At 67.8% G+C, this 16,752-nt stretch overlaps 2 protein-coding genes across 2 annotated transcripts in view; both read right to left on the reverse strand.

Annotated features, from left to right (window-relative positions):
• Positions 1 to 9,966: 9,966 nt before the first annotated feature.
• COL1A1 (collagen type I alpha 1 chain) overlaps positions 9,967 to 16,752 on the reverse strand; it is a gene marked incomplete at its 3' end in the record, with an annotated part of 54,339 nt that continues 47,553 nt past the window's right edge. Inside the window, exon 39 of the mRNA XM_082070985.1 lies at positions 9,967 to 10,441. Coding sequence (XP_081927111.1) covers positions 9,967 to 10,441 — 475 coding nt within the window. The remainder of the gene's footprint in view (positions 10,442 to 16,752) is intronic.
• On the reverse strand, positions 12,527 to 16,392 carry DLX3 (distal-less homeobox 3). The gene is made up of 3 exons (XM_082070922.1): positions 15,804 to 16,392; positions 15,295 to 15,485; positions 12,527 to 13,879 (listed from the first exon to the last, which is right to left on the reverse strand). The coding sequence occupies exons 1-3, from the start codon at positions 16,120 to 16,122 to the stop codon at positions 13,544 to 13,546; spliced, it is 846 nt and encodes a 281-aa protein (XP_081927048.1). The 5' UTR covers positions 16,123 to 16,392; the 3' UTR covers positions 12,527 to 13,543.

Below are 16,752 nucleotides of genomic sequence, written 5' to 3' on the forward strand. Positions count from 1 at the left end.
GCTGTGCGGGGTGATCAGGTCCCCAGCCAATTCCCAGCTCCCAGTTTCAGTGCCCTGCACTTCCTCTCTCCCTTGGCAAGATAAGGATCCTGAGCGCGGTGCACGCCCTGCCGTTGCGTCCTCGTCCCAATCGCGGGCGGCATCGCGCTGCCTGTCCCGTGTGCCGCGGCAGGTGACGGGGCCGAGGAGGCGCCGCCTTCCCGTGGGTGTGTGCGCCGGAGCAGCAGAAACCGAGAGGGACAGAGCCCAGGCAAACAGGGTGACTAATGTGAGGAATGCAGCGCGCCGTGCGGGCGCGTGGGGCGCGTGGGGCGCGGGGGCCGTGCCAGCAGCTCCCGCCCGTCCCCGCGTCCCCATCCAGACGAAGTGACATGAAGCGGCGTGCGGTTGATCTGCAGAGCTCGCTGCCACATGACACTGTTGCTGCCGACGGCTCCGCTGGGCCAGCAAAGCTTTTAGAGAGCTATTGGGACAGCATGAGTTTTAAACAGTAAGTTATGAGAAGATGAAGGTGTGTGCTGCAGACAGTCGTCATGCTCAAGCACATAAATGGCAGCGCAGAACAGAAAGGGGCAGGCGGGAGCTCATCCTGGGGCCAGGTGATCCCCAAACCACTTCCCGTGGGGTTCCCGGGCAGAACCGGAGTCTCAGGCTGGAGTTGTTCTCCTGTGTGAGATTTTCAGCCAGGAACCCTGTCCCGGGTCTGCCCGCGGTGAGCAGTGTCCTGCCCCGAGGCGGGCGGGTGTCCCCGCGGTGGGGGGGTGTCCCCGCGGTGGGGGGTGTCCCCGCGGTGGGGGGGTGTCCCCGCGGTGGGGGGGTGTCCCCGCGGTGGGGGGTGTCCCCGCGGTGGGGGGGTGTCCCCGCGGTGGGGGGGTGTCCCCGCGGTGGGGGGTGTCCCCGCGGTGCGCGTCCCCTGCCGCGGCCCTGCCTGCCACCGGGCCGTTCTGGTCCAGCTGCACGCGCGCGCGGCCCTGTCGCCTTTGATCTTCGGCGCTGTCAGACAGATGCTCTGCAGGAATCCTGCCCGTCAGGTACCATCCAGAGGCGCTGCGATGTCACCACCGTCACCAAGCCCTGGCAGCTCGGGGAGCTGAGCTGTTGCCACGTTTAACACAAAACTCCACCTTCTGCCCTCGGGCTGGGGGCAGCTCCTCTCTGCGCGCGGGCTGGGGACGCTGCTCCTCTGAGCTGCTGAGGGAGAGGATGGGATGCGGCTGCCTGGGCCGCGAGGCCGAAGCTCGCCCGTGCACCCTGTGACGAGCCCTTGTTGCCCTGGGTGCGGGTACCAGGTCCCAGCGGGTACCGGGTGTCAGCGGGTACCGGGTGTGAGTGGGTACCGGGTGTCAGCGGGTACCGGGTGTGAGTGGGTACCGGGTGTCATTGGTACCAGTCCCAGCACCTCTGTGACCGCGAGGGCTGCGGGACGGGGACCCTCGTGCTTCCAGGTCTCACAGTGGGGACAAATCCAGCTGGTGGGGGAGCCGGGGGCTCCCTCGTCCCACGTGAGTGCCCAGGCTGCTGCTGCTTATGGAATGGACACATGCACCTCTGCAGTATTTTGATGGGAAGTTCTGCCCAGACCAAAGTGAGCAGATGCGTTCCTGGCAAAAACTGTTATTTGCAATGCATCGACATTTTCCTGTTAAACGCTTCCAGCCCCCCGGTCACCTTCGCTGCTCAGGGCAAGGGGGCAGCTGGACCCAGCCCCCCCCGCACACCTTGGGCTGCGAACGGGATGAAACGGGACCCCTGGAAAGCCCAACCGCGGCCAGGTGGAATTTTCCAAACCGGTGTTGAGACAAAAGCCCGGCCGAGCCCCCGCCGGCCGGTGTCCGCGGGCGGAGCGGCGTGCGCGGCTCTGCAGGCTTGGGTTACGGAGAGCTCCGCAGGTGGATTCAGGAATTCCAGCCCCATTCAGCGCCCAGTGAACTGTGACTAATGTGGGAGCTGGAGCGCGGCTGCGGTGGGAGGCGTTGGTGGGAATCGCACCTGCGGGGAGGGAGACGGAGCCGGCCGTGTGAAATCCTGTGATTTACCCCCCAACCTGGCCACAACCGGCTTTTCTTCCCTTTGAATGGGGCAGCGGGGAGAGCCCTGGGTGACAGGGCAGGGAGGCTCCCGTGTCACCGCTGCGAGGGGACGGTGCCGGGGGAGGAACAATAACGCCGGGCAGGCGGGTCGCTGTGGGTCGGCGCCGTGAACCGTGTCGGCACGCGGTGGGCTGTGGGCAGGTCTCCGGGGTGACAGGGGCCTTCCAGCGGGGGTGAGGACGCCCAGAGGGCCGAGGAGGAGGAGGAGATGGTGAACCCCGAGCCGTGGCTGTCCCCCCCCAGCTCTGCCGAGCCGCGTGTCCCCCGAGCCCAGGAGCTCTCGGCTCGTCCTCTGGAGTGGGAACACGCTGCAGGGACGGGACGGGACGGGACGGGACGGTCCTCCCAAAGCACAGCCTGCCCTTGGGAGGGACGTCCCAGCGCCACGGTGACCCTGGCAATGCCACGTCCCCCAGGGCAGGTCCCCTGGGCCCTCCCGGCCGTGCCGGGGGACACTTGTGCCCGAGCGCCGTCGGGGAGGCAGCGATCTCGTACACCCTGCTCCCCGGAGACTCCTCGGCGCCTCCTAATAGGACGTTAATTATACATGTACCGGCACCATTTTTTTCTCCTTCTTGAGCTCAGCTTCCCCGGAGACGTAAACAGCGGCCGTGCTGCGGGGACCGTCACCTGCACCGATGGCCCCGAGCGGGACCCGCGGGTGCCGCGCCGTCCCTGCGCCCCGCCCGGGGCTTTGCCTCCGCTCGGCAGCAGGGCCGCTGGCTCCGGCTGTCCCGGAGGGGCCGCGCTGCAGCCTCGTCCCGCGCTCCCTCCTGCGGGACCCGGCTCCTTCGTTCCGGCAGAACCCACACGGAGAGTTTTGCTCAAGTCCAGCCTGGGAATTTGGCCCCAGAGGCTTGACCAATCCTTTCCAATGGAACACACAGAGAACAAAAAACAGCAACAACAAACAAGCAAACCAGAAACCCAAGAAACCAGAGTCAGCAAATGAGAGCAGCGACAGCGCGTTCCCCGCGGCCGCCCCGGCCCGGCGCCGTCCAGCGCCGGGGGCGCGGTGGAGAGCGCCCGTTGCTAGAGGTGGCGAAGCTTTTCTGACCTACTGCTCCTTTCCCTCTTCAAAATCACTGAAATCATTTCTTTTCAGAAAACAAAATCTGAACCAACATTGCCCATTTTTTAACTGGAAATAAAATAAATCTATCTGTGTTTTTAATTCTTTTGTGTGATCCCCAGCAGGACGGGGTTTGGCTGAGCACCCCGTGCACCCCCTGTGCGACCCCACAGCCCATCCCCTCCCCAGCCCCCCACCGAGGCTGACGGGAGGCGAATGGGGTTAAAAAGCTGCTTTAATTGCTGCTCTTGTCAAATTAGCACGGCGAGGCGCTGAGGACGGGGCTAATGAATGGAATAATTGATTAAATATGTCATCTTTCTGCCTAGCAGCTTCGCACCTTCCCAAAGGTTTCCAGATGGGGCATAATTATCCCCCAAAGGGGCTGCGCACGCCGGCGCCGCGGGGGGGAACAGTGACACGGGGTGTTTGGACAGCAGAAAATCGCTCCCGCAATGACTCCCAGGCGCTGGATGAGCGTCCCGAGGAGCGGCGGGGACGGGACGGTGGGGACGGGACAGCAGGGACAGGACAGCGGGATGGGACAGTGGGGACGGGACAGCAGGAACGGGACAGCAGGGACGGGACAGCAGGAACGGGACAGCGGGATGGGACAGTGGGGACGGGACAGCAGGGACGGGACAGCAGGGACGGGACAGCAGGAACGGGACAGCAGGAACGGGACAGCAGGGACAGGACAGCGGGATGGGACAGTGGGGACGGGACAGCAGGAACGGGACAGCAGGGACGGGACAGCAGGAACGGGACAGCAGGAACGGGACAGCAGGGACAGGACAGCGGGATGGGACAGTGGGGACGGGACAGCAGGAACGGGACAGCAGGGACGGGACAGCAGGAACGGGACAGCAGGAACGGGACAGCAGGGACAGGACAGCGGGATGGGACAGTGGGGACGGGACAGCAGGAACGGGACAGCAGGGACGGGACAGCAGGGACGGGGAGCGGGGGCGTGGGGGGGACGTTCTGCCATTCAGAGCTGGAGCCCCTTTTGCTTCTCTCCAAAGTTCTAAACCAGACCTTTGCTCTATTGAGGGGGACGAAGCAGGAAGGAGGAGGGGGGTGATCACTTGTTTTAAGGATTTTTAACCTACATATGATCTCATCCCAACCCCAAGCGGTGACAACGCGGGGCACAAGTCCTGGCCATGCTATGGGACGCGCTGATTTGAGCCGTGGTGGCCGTGGGGGCCCCGTCCGCCCCGCAGCGGCTGCGGAGCCCCGGCCCAGGCGCTGCCGAGGCTGCAGCCTCGGGGACAAGCGGTTTTGAGCAACTTTTATAGAAAAACCCTTCCGAATCCCTCCTGGAGATGCTTGAGAGCTGCAAATGGAAAGGGGGAAAATATCAATGGGAACTTTCTCTTCTCTTGCATTGCCTGTCGAAGCCGGGTCCAGACCCTCCTGCAGCAGCCGCCGTCACCGTCACCTCCGGGTGTGTGTCCCCCGGGCCACTCCGCGCCCTCAGGTCACCTCCAGCAGCAGCTCCGGTCGCCCCGGCCATGGTTCGTCACACGGGAGCAGGTCCTGGGTGTCTGAGCCCGTCCTGGGGATGGGTCCCACTCCCACCCGTGCTGCTGCTCCCGGGGCGCAGGATCGGGCCCTGGGACGGGCGGGTGTCGTGGGGCAGAGCCTGTCCGCGCTGGCACTGTCCCTGTGGCGGAGCGTCCGGCCCGACCTGTTCCCTGGTTCTCCTGTCCCTCACCCTCCCGTCCCCGGGACGGCTTCAGCTCCGGCTCCGGCTCCGGCCGAGACCCCCGGGACCCCCCCGCATCCGCGCGCAGGGCCCGGCTGGCAGCGTCCCGTCCCCCGGGATGCCCGCGGGCTGGCGATAGCGCGGCGGTTCGTTAGCGGCGGCGGTGCCGTGTGGGAGGGCCGACGCCAGCCTGTCTGCTCCCACTTTGTTCGGCTTGTTATTAACTTCTCCTTGGGCTGCCATTAACCCAGAATTCCTGCGCTTGGCTGCAGGCTTTCCCCGCGCCGCTCTATCTGCAGCGCGTAATTACAGCTGTTGGGATCTCCCTTTATCTTGGAGGATCTTGTAGGTTTGTTACCTGGCACATGCATTTCTGCTCCCCCCTCCCCTGCGCCCCTTTAATCCTTCCTGCTTGCATCAGCCCGGCAGGCAGCGACCTGGAGCCTCCGTCGCCGCGGCTTTGTGCCGGCGAAGCCGCGTCCCGAGCACCCGCGCGGCGGGAGCATCGCCGGGCAGGGGCGGCAGCGCCGGCGCGTTCCCTGCCACCGCGCGGCCGTCGGCACCTGCCAGCCCGGCCGAGACACGGAGTTGGCTCCCGGCGTGGCCTTGATTTATTTTCTTAATTTAACACGAGTTGGCTTGATGTGTTTGTTTTGGCAGCGGGTTATCCCTCAAACCCCAAGTGCTGCTCCAACAGCGCGTTCTGTCCCTGCCAGCCCGCACCGGCACACGGGAGGGCTGCACCCGGCCCCAGCTTTGTCCCCGGGCAGGTGCCGCGGTGGCACCAGCTGCTGCCCCGGAGCCGCTGAACAGCCCGGAGTTTTGTGCAGCCCCAAGGTTTGGTGCCGGTTTCTCGCCCCGTCTCCCGAGGGAACACGGAGCAGGTGACGCTGTCCCTGCGCCCGCCCCGGTGGCCTCAGACACGGGGCGTCCCCTCGGCACAATGGGGCTGGGGGTGCCGAGACCAACCCCTCAACCCCCAGCCCAACACCCAGCTGAGCCAGGCGGCTGTGCCGGCGGGAGGAGGAGATGGTGGGGTGGGGTGGGGTGGGGTGGGATGGGATGGGATGGGATGGGATGGGATGGGATGGGATGGGATGGGATGGGGTGGGGTGGGATGGGATGGGATGGGATGGGGTGGGGTGGGATGGGGTGGGGTGGGGTGGGATGGGATGGATGGGACGGAGTGGAGTGGGATGGGATGGGATGGGATGGGGTGGGGTGGGGTGGGGTGGGATGGGATGGGATGGATGGGATGGGATGGGATGGGATGGGATGGGATGGGGTGGGGTGGGATGGGATGGGGTGGGGTGGGGTGGGATGGGATGGGATGGGATGGGATGGGATGGGATGGGATGGGATGGGATGGGGTGGGGTGGGATGGGGTGGGGTGGGGTGGGATGGGATGGATGGGACGGAGTGGAGTGGGATGGGATGGGATGGGATGGGGTGGGGTGGGGTGGGGTGGGATGGGATGGGATGGGATGGGATGGGATGGGGTGGGATGGGGTGGGATGGGGTGGGATGGGGTGGGATGGGATGGATGGGACGGACTGCCCCTTCTCTGGTGTCACCGCTGCCTCTCTGGTGTCACTGCTCATCCTGGCTGTGCGAGCTGCTTGGAGATCCCCGGGTGGAGGGATCCACTCGCTCTCTGGCCCCGCGCGTGGGGGGCGATCCCTCCTTGGCATCACCCAGGAAACAGAGCCGCTTGTCCCAGGAGAGGATTTGACCAGGAGGGTCCTCTTCCTCTTGCCATAAGTCAAATATGGCCCCAAAAGAGCCCTGGGGACACTGTCCTCCCACCAGCACGTGGCACGGGGACCCTGGCTCCTCTGCTGCCCACTGGGCATTTTGGGGTACTTGTATTTATGTTGAATGATGGGTATGTGTTTTGTCCACCAGGTAGCAGAGGGGTGGGGGACACAGGGGCTGGGAAGGGGCTCAGGGTCCAGCCCCCTCAGGCAGCCCCCATGGGCCGGGGCCGCAGCCCGAGCCCCGGCATCCCCCACCCTCAGCACCGGCGGGAGCGGAGCCGCCGGTAGCCGATCCGGCAAGCCGGCACCCGTCGCGGCGAGAGCTGAGTCACCGGCGGGAGAGCGAGGGGCCAGCGCGGCGGCAGCGGGAGGCTGCTCCGGTGCTTCGCCCTCGGCACTGGCCCAGCTGGGCTCCCGGGGCGCTCCAGGACGCCTCCAGGATGCCTCTCCAGGATGCCCCTCGCGCCTCTCGTTCCCCGCGGCTCGGCCCCCGCTCCCTTGGCCGGGTTGGGGGCTTTTCCGCTCTGGCCCCTGGGCCCTGGTGGCCCGGGTGGGGTGGCAGGAAAACTCTCTGCACCCACTTTGGGCTCACGTCGGATTTTGAGCCCATGGACAGTCCCAGGGACAGCGGTGCTTTGTGCAGCTCCGTGTGGGGATGGAGGGACATGGGGACACCGCAGCCTGTCCCAGCACTGAGGGTCTGGGCTGGAAATGATCCCTATGGGGTTGGGAGCGAAGGTTTAGGTGGGTGGGACGGGGAGGGGGCAGAAGCCGTCAGGTACGGAGGGTCAGAGGAGGTGGCTGTGGGGACCTGGGGCAGGACACAGCCCAGTGTGTGCCCCGCTCACCCGGGGGCTCAGTTATTTCAATTGGGGCTCCTGGCCCTGCTCAGAGTGACTCAGACCCGGCCCCACGGCCAGATGGGGACACGTTCTGAGAGGGTGTAACAGGACGGTGGGACAGGGACCCTCCCTGCCAGCGTCCCGGCCATGTCACCCCCTCGCTCCTCCCAGACCGCGACACCCTCTGTGTCCGTCCCTCAGTCTGTCCCTCAGACTGGTGTCTGTCCCTCAGTCTGGTGTCCGTCTGTCCCGTGTCCATCCCTACCCCTGTCCCGCCTGACCACCCACCTGCTGTGCCCTCCATGGAGGGGGGGCCCTGGGAAGGGGTGACCCCCACACACGGGCAGGAACCCGTGGGTCAGGCGCCCCCCGGGGACGCTCAGCCAGGACGCGGGGGGCCGGGGACCCCCCGCCCGGGTGTCCCCTCGGGGAGGGGGCACGTTGCTCCGGGCCGGGGCACACGGGGGCTCCGGGGGGACGGAACACAGGGGGGGCTGCCGGGGGGGGGCACAGCCAGGGGGTGCCCCGGGGCGTGACGTCACGCGGGCGGGGCGGGGCGGGGCGGGCCCGGGGGATCCCCGCGCGGGGCGCGCCGCGCGGAGCCCGTCGGGGGTCGGCGGGTCCCGGCCCGGCCCGGCCCAACATGACCATGAGCTCCGCGGCCGAGAGCCTCCTGGGGCCCGGCCCCGCCAAAGCCGCGTTCCTGGAGCTCGGCCGCCCCGCGCCGCCGCGCTACCCGCTGCACGGGCTCCCCCAGCACGACCCGCCGCCCTTCGCCTCGTACGGCCGGCCCGGGCCCTACCCCTACCCCGCCGCGCCCCCGCCGCCCCACGGCGGCCCCTACCTGCCCTACCCGCCCCCCGGCCCCCAGCCGCCCCCGGCCGCGCTGGCCCACGGCCCCAGGCTGCAGGACGCAGGTAAGGGGGCGCGGGGTGCTCGGCGCTGCCCCCCGGTCCGGGCACCCACAGCGGGGCGCGCCGGGACCCCCGGGAAGCGCCGGGACGGAGCCGTCGGAAGCGCGGTGGGACGCGCGGGGCCGGGGCGATGTCGCTCCGCTGCCGGAGCCCCGTGGGGACGGGCGGCTGCGTGGCCGCGAGAAGCCCCGGGGACGGGGGCCATCGGAGCCCCGGCTGCCCCGGCCCGCCCCGGGACCCCCGGCCCCGCTGCCCCCTCGCTGTGTTTCTGCCCCGCGGGAGCCACGTGGGCCGGGTGGGCCCGGGGATGCTCGAAGGGATGGAGCGGGGAGGAGACGGTGCGGGTGGGGGCACCATCGTGGGGGCTGCCCGGGGCGGGGTCTGTCCTGCCGCCCCCTCTGTTGCCCCGTGGGGTCCCGCCTGGCCCCCCATGGGGCGCAGCCTGCCTGCTCCTGGGCTGGCTCAGTGATATTGGGTGAATGATCCCATCCCTCCCTGCTCCTGTTGCCCCTCTGCTTCACCTGAGGTTAAACAAACCAGCACAGCAAAAGCAAATCCCCCCCCTACTTATTCCCGCTTCCCTCCAAAAAGCAAAACCCAGGGCTGGGGGGACGGTTTGGGGTTGTCTGGGCTCTGTTAACCTCCCAGCGCGTGGGTTTAACTCTGCTCCTCTCCCACCCAAGAGCACGACGAGCCCCCGGCCGCCAGCGGGGAGCTGCGCATCCAGGGCAAGGGCAAGAAGCTGCGCAAGCCGCGCACCATCTACTCCAGCCTGCAGCTGCAGGCGCTCAACCAGCGCTTCCAGCAGACCCAGTACCTGGCGCTGCCGGAGCGCGCGGAGCTGGCGGCCCAGCTGGGGCTCACCCAGACCCAGGTACGGCCCGGCCCGGGCGAGGGGACGGGCCCGGCCCCGGGGACGCGCCGCGCGGGGTCTCGTGCCCGTCGCGGCTCCAGGAGCGACTCTGGATGAAGACTGCGTCACGATGCCGGGGCGCACCTGGAGCCGTGCCGAGCCGTGCCGTGCTGCGGCGGGGGAGCTGGCGCCGGTGGGCCCCCGGGGCTCGGATTCAGGGCGCCCCTGCTTGCACCTCCCAGCGGCAGCGGGACTTTCCCAGCCCCGGAGCCTGGCTACCGGCCCAGCCGTGCCCGGCGCTGGGCGGCCCTGGGCCGCGGGACGGGGCGAGTGGGTTTTTGAAGGCGATGGGGAGAGACAGGCAGGCGGCAGCGGTGCAGCCCGGAGCCAGGGGCGAAGCGAACTCATAAAGCCGGGGAAGAGGAGACAAGTGGGAACCTGCCGGCAGCGCGGGGGGGACCGTGGGGAGGAATGAGCGGGGCCACCACCCCAGGGCCCCACCGCGCCGCGCCCGGCCCAGCCCCGGCACCCGCTGGGCTGGGGGGGCCGCAGCCCGTGGCGGGGGGGCCATGGGGACACACGGGGACGTGCACGGCTGGGGACTCCTGGCTCAGGCTCCATCCATAGCCTGTTTCCCTGGGCTCCCTGTGCCTCTCCCCACACTCTCCTTCACCTGCCCTTAGTGGAGTCCCTGGTGGCTCGTGAAGGGTTGGGCTCAGAGCCCAGCTTATCTCCCAGGCCCCGGCTTATCTCGCAGACCCCCACACCGAGTCGGCTGTGCCCCTCGAGAGGGCAGGTGGCGGTGCGGGACCCCAGGGGGGCTGTAATTGTCGATTATTGACCCCATCCTCCCCGCTCGCCCCTCTCTCCCCAGGTCAAGATCTGGTTCCAGAACAAGCGTTCCAAGTACAAGAAGATCATGAAGCAGAGCTCGAGCACGCCCGACGGGGACCCCCTGCACCCCACCGCCCTCTCCCCCTGCTCGCCCAGCGTCCCCCCGCTCTGGGACATCCCCATGCCAGGCAAAGGGCCCCCCCTGGCCCCCAGCAGCTACATCAACAGCTTTGGTGCCTGGTACCAGCCGCACCCGCAGGACAGCGTCCCCCGCGCCCCCATGATGTGACACGGCCGCAGCTCCAGCGCCTACCAGCTCCAGGAAGGACGGTGAGGGGGACGGTCTGTGCCACCCCGAGGGGCCAGGGAGCCCAGCAGAGCCCTGGGGGACGCCAGCGAATGGAGAAGGAGGAAGAGGAGGAGGAAGGCGGCTGTGCTCCGCAGGGACTTGGACATCGCCCGCTCCATCACGGAGCGAATCGGCTCCGGCACGTCGGCCGTGCGCCCGTGGGACAGGACGCGGCCTCTGGCCATGGACACGGGGCAGGGGGGACCCTGGGGGACTGGGGCGTCCCCAGACCCCCCAGCCTGGTTTTATTTATAAATACCGTCTGTGATTGTATGTGCCCCCCCTTTATAAACAGGATGAACACTTGTAAAGGCTGTTCCTCCGTACCTGCCGCTCCCTGCCGGGGGTTCTGTCCTGGTGCAGAGAAGACGCTTTGGTTCCGACCCTCAGAGGTTCCGTCTCCAAAAGCTCCTGAGCAAACAGGGCTGGGGGCGCTGGAGCCGGGGCTGAGGCCGTGCCCCCCACATCTGTGCAGGACCCGCTGCTGTTTTCAGACAGGCGATTGCTCCCCTGACATGGAGCCGCAATTATAATGATTGTGGACCCGGGCCCCTTGGTGGGGGCTTCTGCGCCTCCTGGGTAATTACGGGCGATTTGGAGCAGTTGAAGGTGTCTCACCTCACCGGGCGGGGGGGATGGGAGGGGGCGGGCGGGTCAGGCCCGAGGTTACTGCGCCAGGTCGCCCGCAGTCCGAGGAGCCCTGGCCCTGGATGGGGTTTGGGGTGGGGGGGGTTGGGGTGCAGGGGATTTGGGGTGCGGGGGGTTTGGGAGCCTGGGTGACAGGACACGGACCAGGGCAGACGGGGAGCACAGATGATGTCCCCAAGGCCACTCGGGAGCGTTTCTGTCCCATGTTGCAGAGCCGGCGATGGTGACAGAGCCCCGGCGGTGGCAATGGCGCGGCCGCCTGGCGCGGCTCCTCGGCTCCGCCGCCACGTGCCGGGCTGGCCAGGCGCTGCGAGGGCCGCGGTGGCGGGTGCCGGGGGGCAGCGATGCCGTGTCCCACGCGGCCGGTTCATTTGGCTCCTGTGCCAGGGCCGGGCGATGGATGCGGGGGGAGGGGGCGAGGGGGTGATGCCCCGGCCCGGGGTTCCTGCCCCTGCTCCGGGCCCCGTTCTGCTTTGGGGCAGCGGCCGCGGGCGGGGGGGGCTCGGCCCCGGGGGGGTGGTCTGGGCCCCTCAGTCCCTTTGGAGGCTCTTGGCCACCCGTGGGCTGGGGGAGCAGCAGGTGACGCTGGTGGTGACCCCAGGGCTGCGGGCGCTGTGGCCCCGGGAGCCCCCGGCCCCCCTGGGCTGCGGGACACGCGCGGTGGCTGCGGCAGGACGGACGGACGGACGGACGGACGGACGCGCTGTGTGAGCGGCAGGGCTGGCGGCGCCGGCGGCGCGGGGGCAGGACCAGCGCCGGCCCCGGCAGCCGCGCACCCGGGATTTATATAATCCGCGGATACGTAACCTTCTTTCATTTTCCCCTCCCCCTCGAATGAAAAAATGAAAAATAAAACCAAACCAAAATAAAATATAAAATATAAAGTATAAAATGAAGCAGCGCCAGTGGAGGCCCCGCTCCTCGCTCCGGTCACACCGCTTGTTTCCCCCTCCCCAACCCGCTGCCCCCCCCGGACCCCCCCCCGGGCCCGGCCGCCCCCACGCTCGGGGGGTGCGCAGCCGCCAGCCCGGCAGGTCCCGTGTCCCCAGCTCGGCTCTGGGGACAGCGCCAGGACGGGCCACGGGGCTCCGCCCCCCCGCTGCTGCTCCCGCCGGTGACGCGGCCGGTGACACGGGGGACGGGGCCCCGAGCGGCTCAGCCCCATCCCCGTCACTGTCCAGGGCCCCGGCGCAGCGGCCGAGCCCGTCGCCCGGTGTCCCCGTCCCCGGCTGCCCCCCGGCTGCCCCCGACAACGGGGCGCGGGGGACAGGGGGCTTGACTCCGCGTTTCCCGGCCGGGAAGCTCCCGAGCTCCTCCCGCTCACCGGAATCCTCCCAAAAACGGGCGTTTGGGGCCGTCGCGTTCCGAGCGCTTTTATTGCCGGTTCTAGAGCAGCTTTTGTGCCCCAGGAGAGCAGAAAAGGGGCCGCGGGGGCTCCTTGGAGAGAAAGGTGAACAAAGAGCAGACGGAACCCGGGTTGGTTTGGATCAACTTTATACAAACGAACCTTATGTACACTCTGTTCCCCCTTACACCCCTATTTATATAAGGCAACATAAATAAGATCCTCGGGACTGTACAACACATATGAACACTGCTTAAAACTGCATCTTCTGCTTTTAAAAAAATAGCATCATTCTCTTAAAAAATAGTGAAGAGGTTTCTTTTCCTTTAAAATGTGTTGTCGATTTATTTAAAAAATAGGCACTTTGCTTGGCCATTAGCTTAACGGAGACGGAGGCACTGCCAGAAAACGGACACAGCACGAGTTTTGTCTTTAGAAATAACTTAAGCCATTCCTGAACTGTTTAAATATTAAAATATTTTCGCCCGCACGCTTTTTATTTGTTTTTAAATAACAACCTGGGTGTCTGACACCGGGCCGGGCGGTGGCGGTGGCGCTGCCCCGGGGTCCCGCTCTGCTCCGCGCAGCGTCCGTGGCCCCAAAACGCCCCCGGCTGTGGGGTCGCACACCCGGCGTGGGGCTCCCGGCGTGGGGACGCGCACCCCGGCGTGGGGCTCCTGGCCAGTGCGGCGCCGCGTCCTCCTCACCGCGGCTGTGGCTCCATCCCCGGGCTGCGGGGCTCCGTGGGTCACGGCGCGGGGACCCCCGGGGCAGCTCGCTGCGGTGGCCCCGGCGCTCTGGCGAGGGACCGGGGGGACGCGGCTCCTTGGGGGCCGATTTTGTTAGAGGGCGGTGGAAAAAGGAAGGAACGGTAATGCACAGGAGGAATTTGCCACCTTCTCCTTGCCTGCCCGGCTGGAGCGGCCGCGTGCAGCCCCTCGCAGCCCCCGAGCTCCTGAGCCGAGCTGGGGAGGCACGGCCGCGGCGGGGGGCGCCAACAGGGCTGCCCTTTCCTCTTTGAAAAAAGAAAAACAAAAATAAAGAAGAAAACCCAAAAAGCGGGGGAAAAAACAAGGAGGAGGCAAAGTCGTCGTGCGCTGTCTCTGTCCCTCGTCTCGCTCCGGGCTGTTAGTAGACGGCGCCGGTGCTGGGGGGCCCCGGGGAGGTGTGGTGCATGGCGGCGGCCGGCGGCTGGTGGGGTCCGTGGGGCGCGCCGAGGCTCTGCGGGTGGTACCAGGGGTTGTGCTCCTCCAGGAAGCCGGGGGACGAGCTGTAGGGCAGCGGCTGCGGCAGCGGCGTCCGGCCCGGCGCGCCGGCGTGCGAGGAGCCGTCCCAGACGGCCGGGGAGGGGGGCGAGTTGCAGGCCATGGAGTCGCTGTTGTTGGGGCTGTGCTCCAGCGGCACCTCCCCGTTCTTGTACAGCTTCTTGAACTTGGAGCGGCGGTTCTGGAACCAGATCTTCACCTGCGGGACACGGGGGGTCAGCGCCGGGCCGGGCTGGACGGGTCACGGGAAGGGGACATGGATGGGGGTGGCATGGGGAAAGCACCTGGGACAGGGGTGTCACGGAGATCCCAGACACACGATGCAGCAAGGAAAGGGACAAGGGACAGGGGTGTCACAGGGACCCCAGACATACAACACAGCGCGGGATGGATCTGGGGACTCGGGTGTCACGGGGACCTTGGACACACGGTGCACCACGGGAAGGCGCCCGGGATGGGGGTGTCACAGGGAAGCTGGACACGCCGTGCAAAGGCACCGCGATGTCCTGGGGACACGGCGTCACGGGACCCAGCCGGCACGCCGGGCGTCGGGAGCGTCCCTGGCGCTGGGTGAGGCGGCGCTGGACGCCCTGGGCCCCGGGGACGGGGCGGGGGGGGCGGTGGTTGTCACCCAAACAGGATGTCCCTCTGGGAGTGGGTGACGCGCTCCGTCAGCCCTTTGCCGAGTGTCCCCGATTGCTTCATCGCCCAAGGGAGGAGGAGGAAGGCCGGGCGCTGGGAGCGCCGCGCCAAGGGCGGCACAAGGGCGCCGGGCCGGACTGGCTGCGGGGGAGTCACACGCCGCGGTGACGGCACCGGCAGCCTACGCGCCTCACACCGGCAGATCGGTGGGGAAGATCTGTCCCCGTGCCAGGCAAACCCCAAAAGCAAGGGTTTAGCCCCGAATCTGGGAGCTGCGTGGGGAGAGGCCCATCGCGCCTCCCCCTGCTCTCCAGTCCAGCCCAAACCGCCATCCCCAGCACCAGGTCCCTTGGGGGGGACGTGGCTCCAGTCCCAGAATCCCTTCTGTGACAGGACCAAGTGGAGTGGGGGAGCCGGAGCCCTGGGAGGAGCCCCACACAGCCCGGAGTCAGGGCCAGGACCTGCTGCTGGGATGGGGTGTCCCGAGTGCCCCGTCCTGTCCCGAGCGCCCCGTCCTGTCCCGAGCACCCCGTCCCGCCGGGATTTGGGTCCCGCGTTCCCGGGAGCTGGTGCGTTGCTGACTCAGGACCCTCCCGAGCACCAGGGCAGGATTTGGCCTCATCCGCCACCGGGTGCTGGGGCAGAGCGAGGGCTGGGATGGAGCCGGAGGGAGGGGGATGAACCCCAGAAGCAGGGAGCGGGGATGGCGGGATCCGCCGCTCTCCGCTCCTTCCTCCTCTCCGCCGTTTCCTCGGCAGCGCGGATCTGCTCGGCGCAGGGAAACCCAGCACAGGGAGCCCTGCGCCCGCCGGCAAGGGGAGCACCTACCCCTGGGCCGCCAGACCCCCCCCCGGGCCCCCAGGGGTCTGGGCTTTGCACGGCGCGGCGGCAGCTCCGGCTCCCCTCCCGCGCTCCCTCCTGCCTGTGGCTGCAAACTGGGGTGTCGGGGCCGTTGGGGGGCTCAGCCCTTACCTGGGTCTGGGTGAGCCCCAGCTGGGCGGCCAGTTCGGCCCGTTCGGGCAGCGCCAGGTACTGGGCTTTCTGGAAGCGGCGTTGCAGAGCCGCCAGCTGGTAGCTGGAGTAGATGGTGCGGGGCTTGCGGATCTTCTTGGGTTTCCCGTTGACCATCCGCACCTCCGGCTCCGGCTCCTCCTTCACCGACACTGCACAGAGAGCGGAGCCGTGAGCCCGGGGACAGTGAAGGGGCCCCGGAGCAGATCCCCCCGCAGCTGGGGTCACCCCACTCTGCTTGGTGACATCCCCTGGGCGGCCACATCCCGTGCGGCTCCATCACACTGCAACCCCAGCAGCAGCAGGGACATGGGGGGCCGACCCCTGCCCCAACATCCTCCGGCGGGGACACCAGTGCCCTCCCCAGCCCTGCGGCCACCCCGTCCCCAGCCTGGGGACACTCAGATGGGTGCGACTTCACCAAGACCCCGCTGCCGCCCCCGGCACCCCCGCTGTCCCCAGCGTCCCACCTGTGTCCTGCGCCGGGAGCTGCTGGTCCCTGAAGTGCCCGTACTGGCGGTAGGACGGGCTGTACGAATAGTCGGATTTGGGGGAGTAGGTGCCGGCGGCGCCGATGCCGTTGAGGTTGAACTGGTGGTATGGGTAGTGGCTCACGGGCTGGCTGTAGGACTGGCCCGAGTAGTAGTCGTGCTGGCCAGTGTAGTAGCCCAGGTCGGTGACGGAGGACTCGGGCAGGGTGGGCGAGTCCTTGGAGGCGGCATGGCAGCTGAGCGAGCCCGAGAGGTCGGTCAGGATGCTGGAGAGCTTCTTGTCGAAAGAGCCGCTCATGGCGGGAGCTGGGGGGGGTGGGAGCTGCCCACCTGGCTGAGGACCCCCCAGTCCGGCGGCTGCCCAAGCGTCAGGCCCGGTGTCCCCAGAGCCCGGTGTCCCCAGAGCCCGGTGTCCCAGAGCGGCTGCTCCGCACCGTCCCGAGCGGCAGGAGTGACTGTGCCCAAACCTCGGCGCGGCCCCGGTTAAAGCCTTTAATTAGGGAGCGGGCAGGGTGGGTGCGCATTCCGATTGGCTCCAGAAATATTGCCTGGGAGGCAAAACAGGCTCCTGCCTCCTCGGCTGCGGGTTTTTTCCTCCTCTCAAGAACAACAAAGAGTGGGCGCAGGAGGGAGAGGAATAAATAGAGGTCGCAGGTCCTGCCTGTGGGAGCAGGGGCGGAGGGGGCTGGGGGCTCTGGGGACACTGTGAGATGGGGGGGGGCTCGTTTGCCAGGGGATGGGTGACTCTTGGTGCTGAGGGGGCACTTGGAGTGTGGGGTGTTTGCTGGGGGGAGGTTGGGGAGCAGGACGGGTCCGGGCGCCGGGCTGGGTGGCCACAGGGACATGTTTGAGATGTGCCCCTCCCTCCGCAGCTCCCACCTTCTCCCAGCAGCTCCCAGTGTCTCCCAGTTCAACACCATCCCCAAGG

This window comes from Streptopelia decaocto (assembly GCF_964273445.1).
Source record: "Streptopelia decaocto genome assembly, chromosome: 22".
In the NCBI taxonomy this organism is placed as follows: domain Eukaryota; kingdom Metazoa; phylum Chordata; class Aves; order Columbiformes; family Columbidae; genus Streptopelia; species Streptopelia decaocto.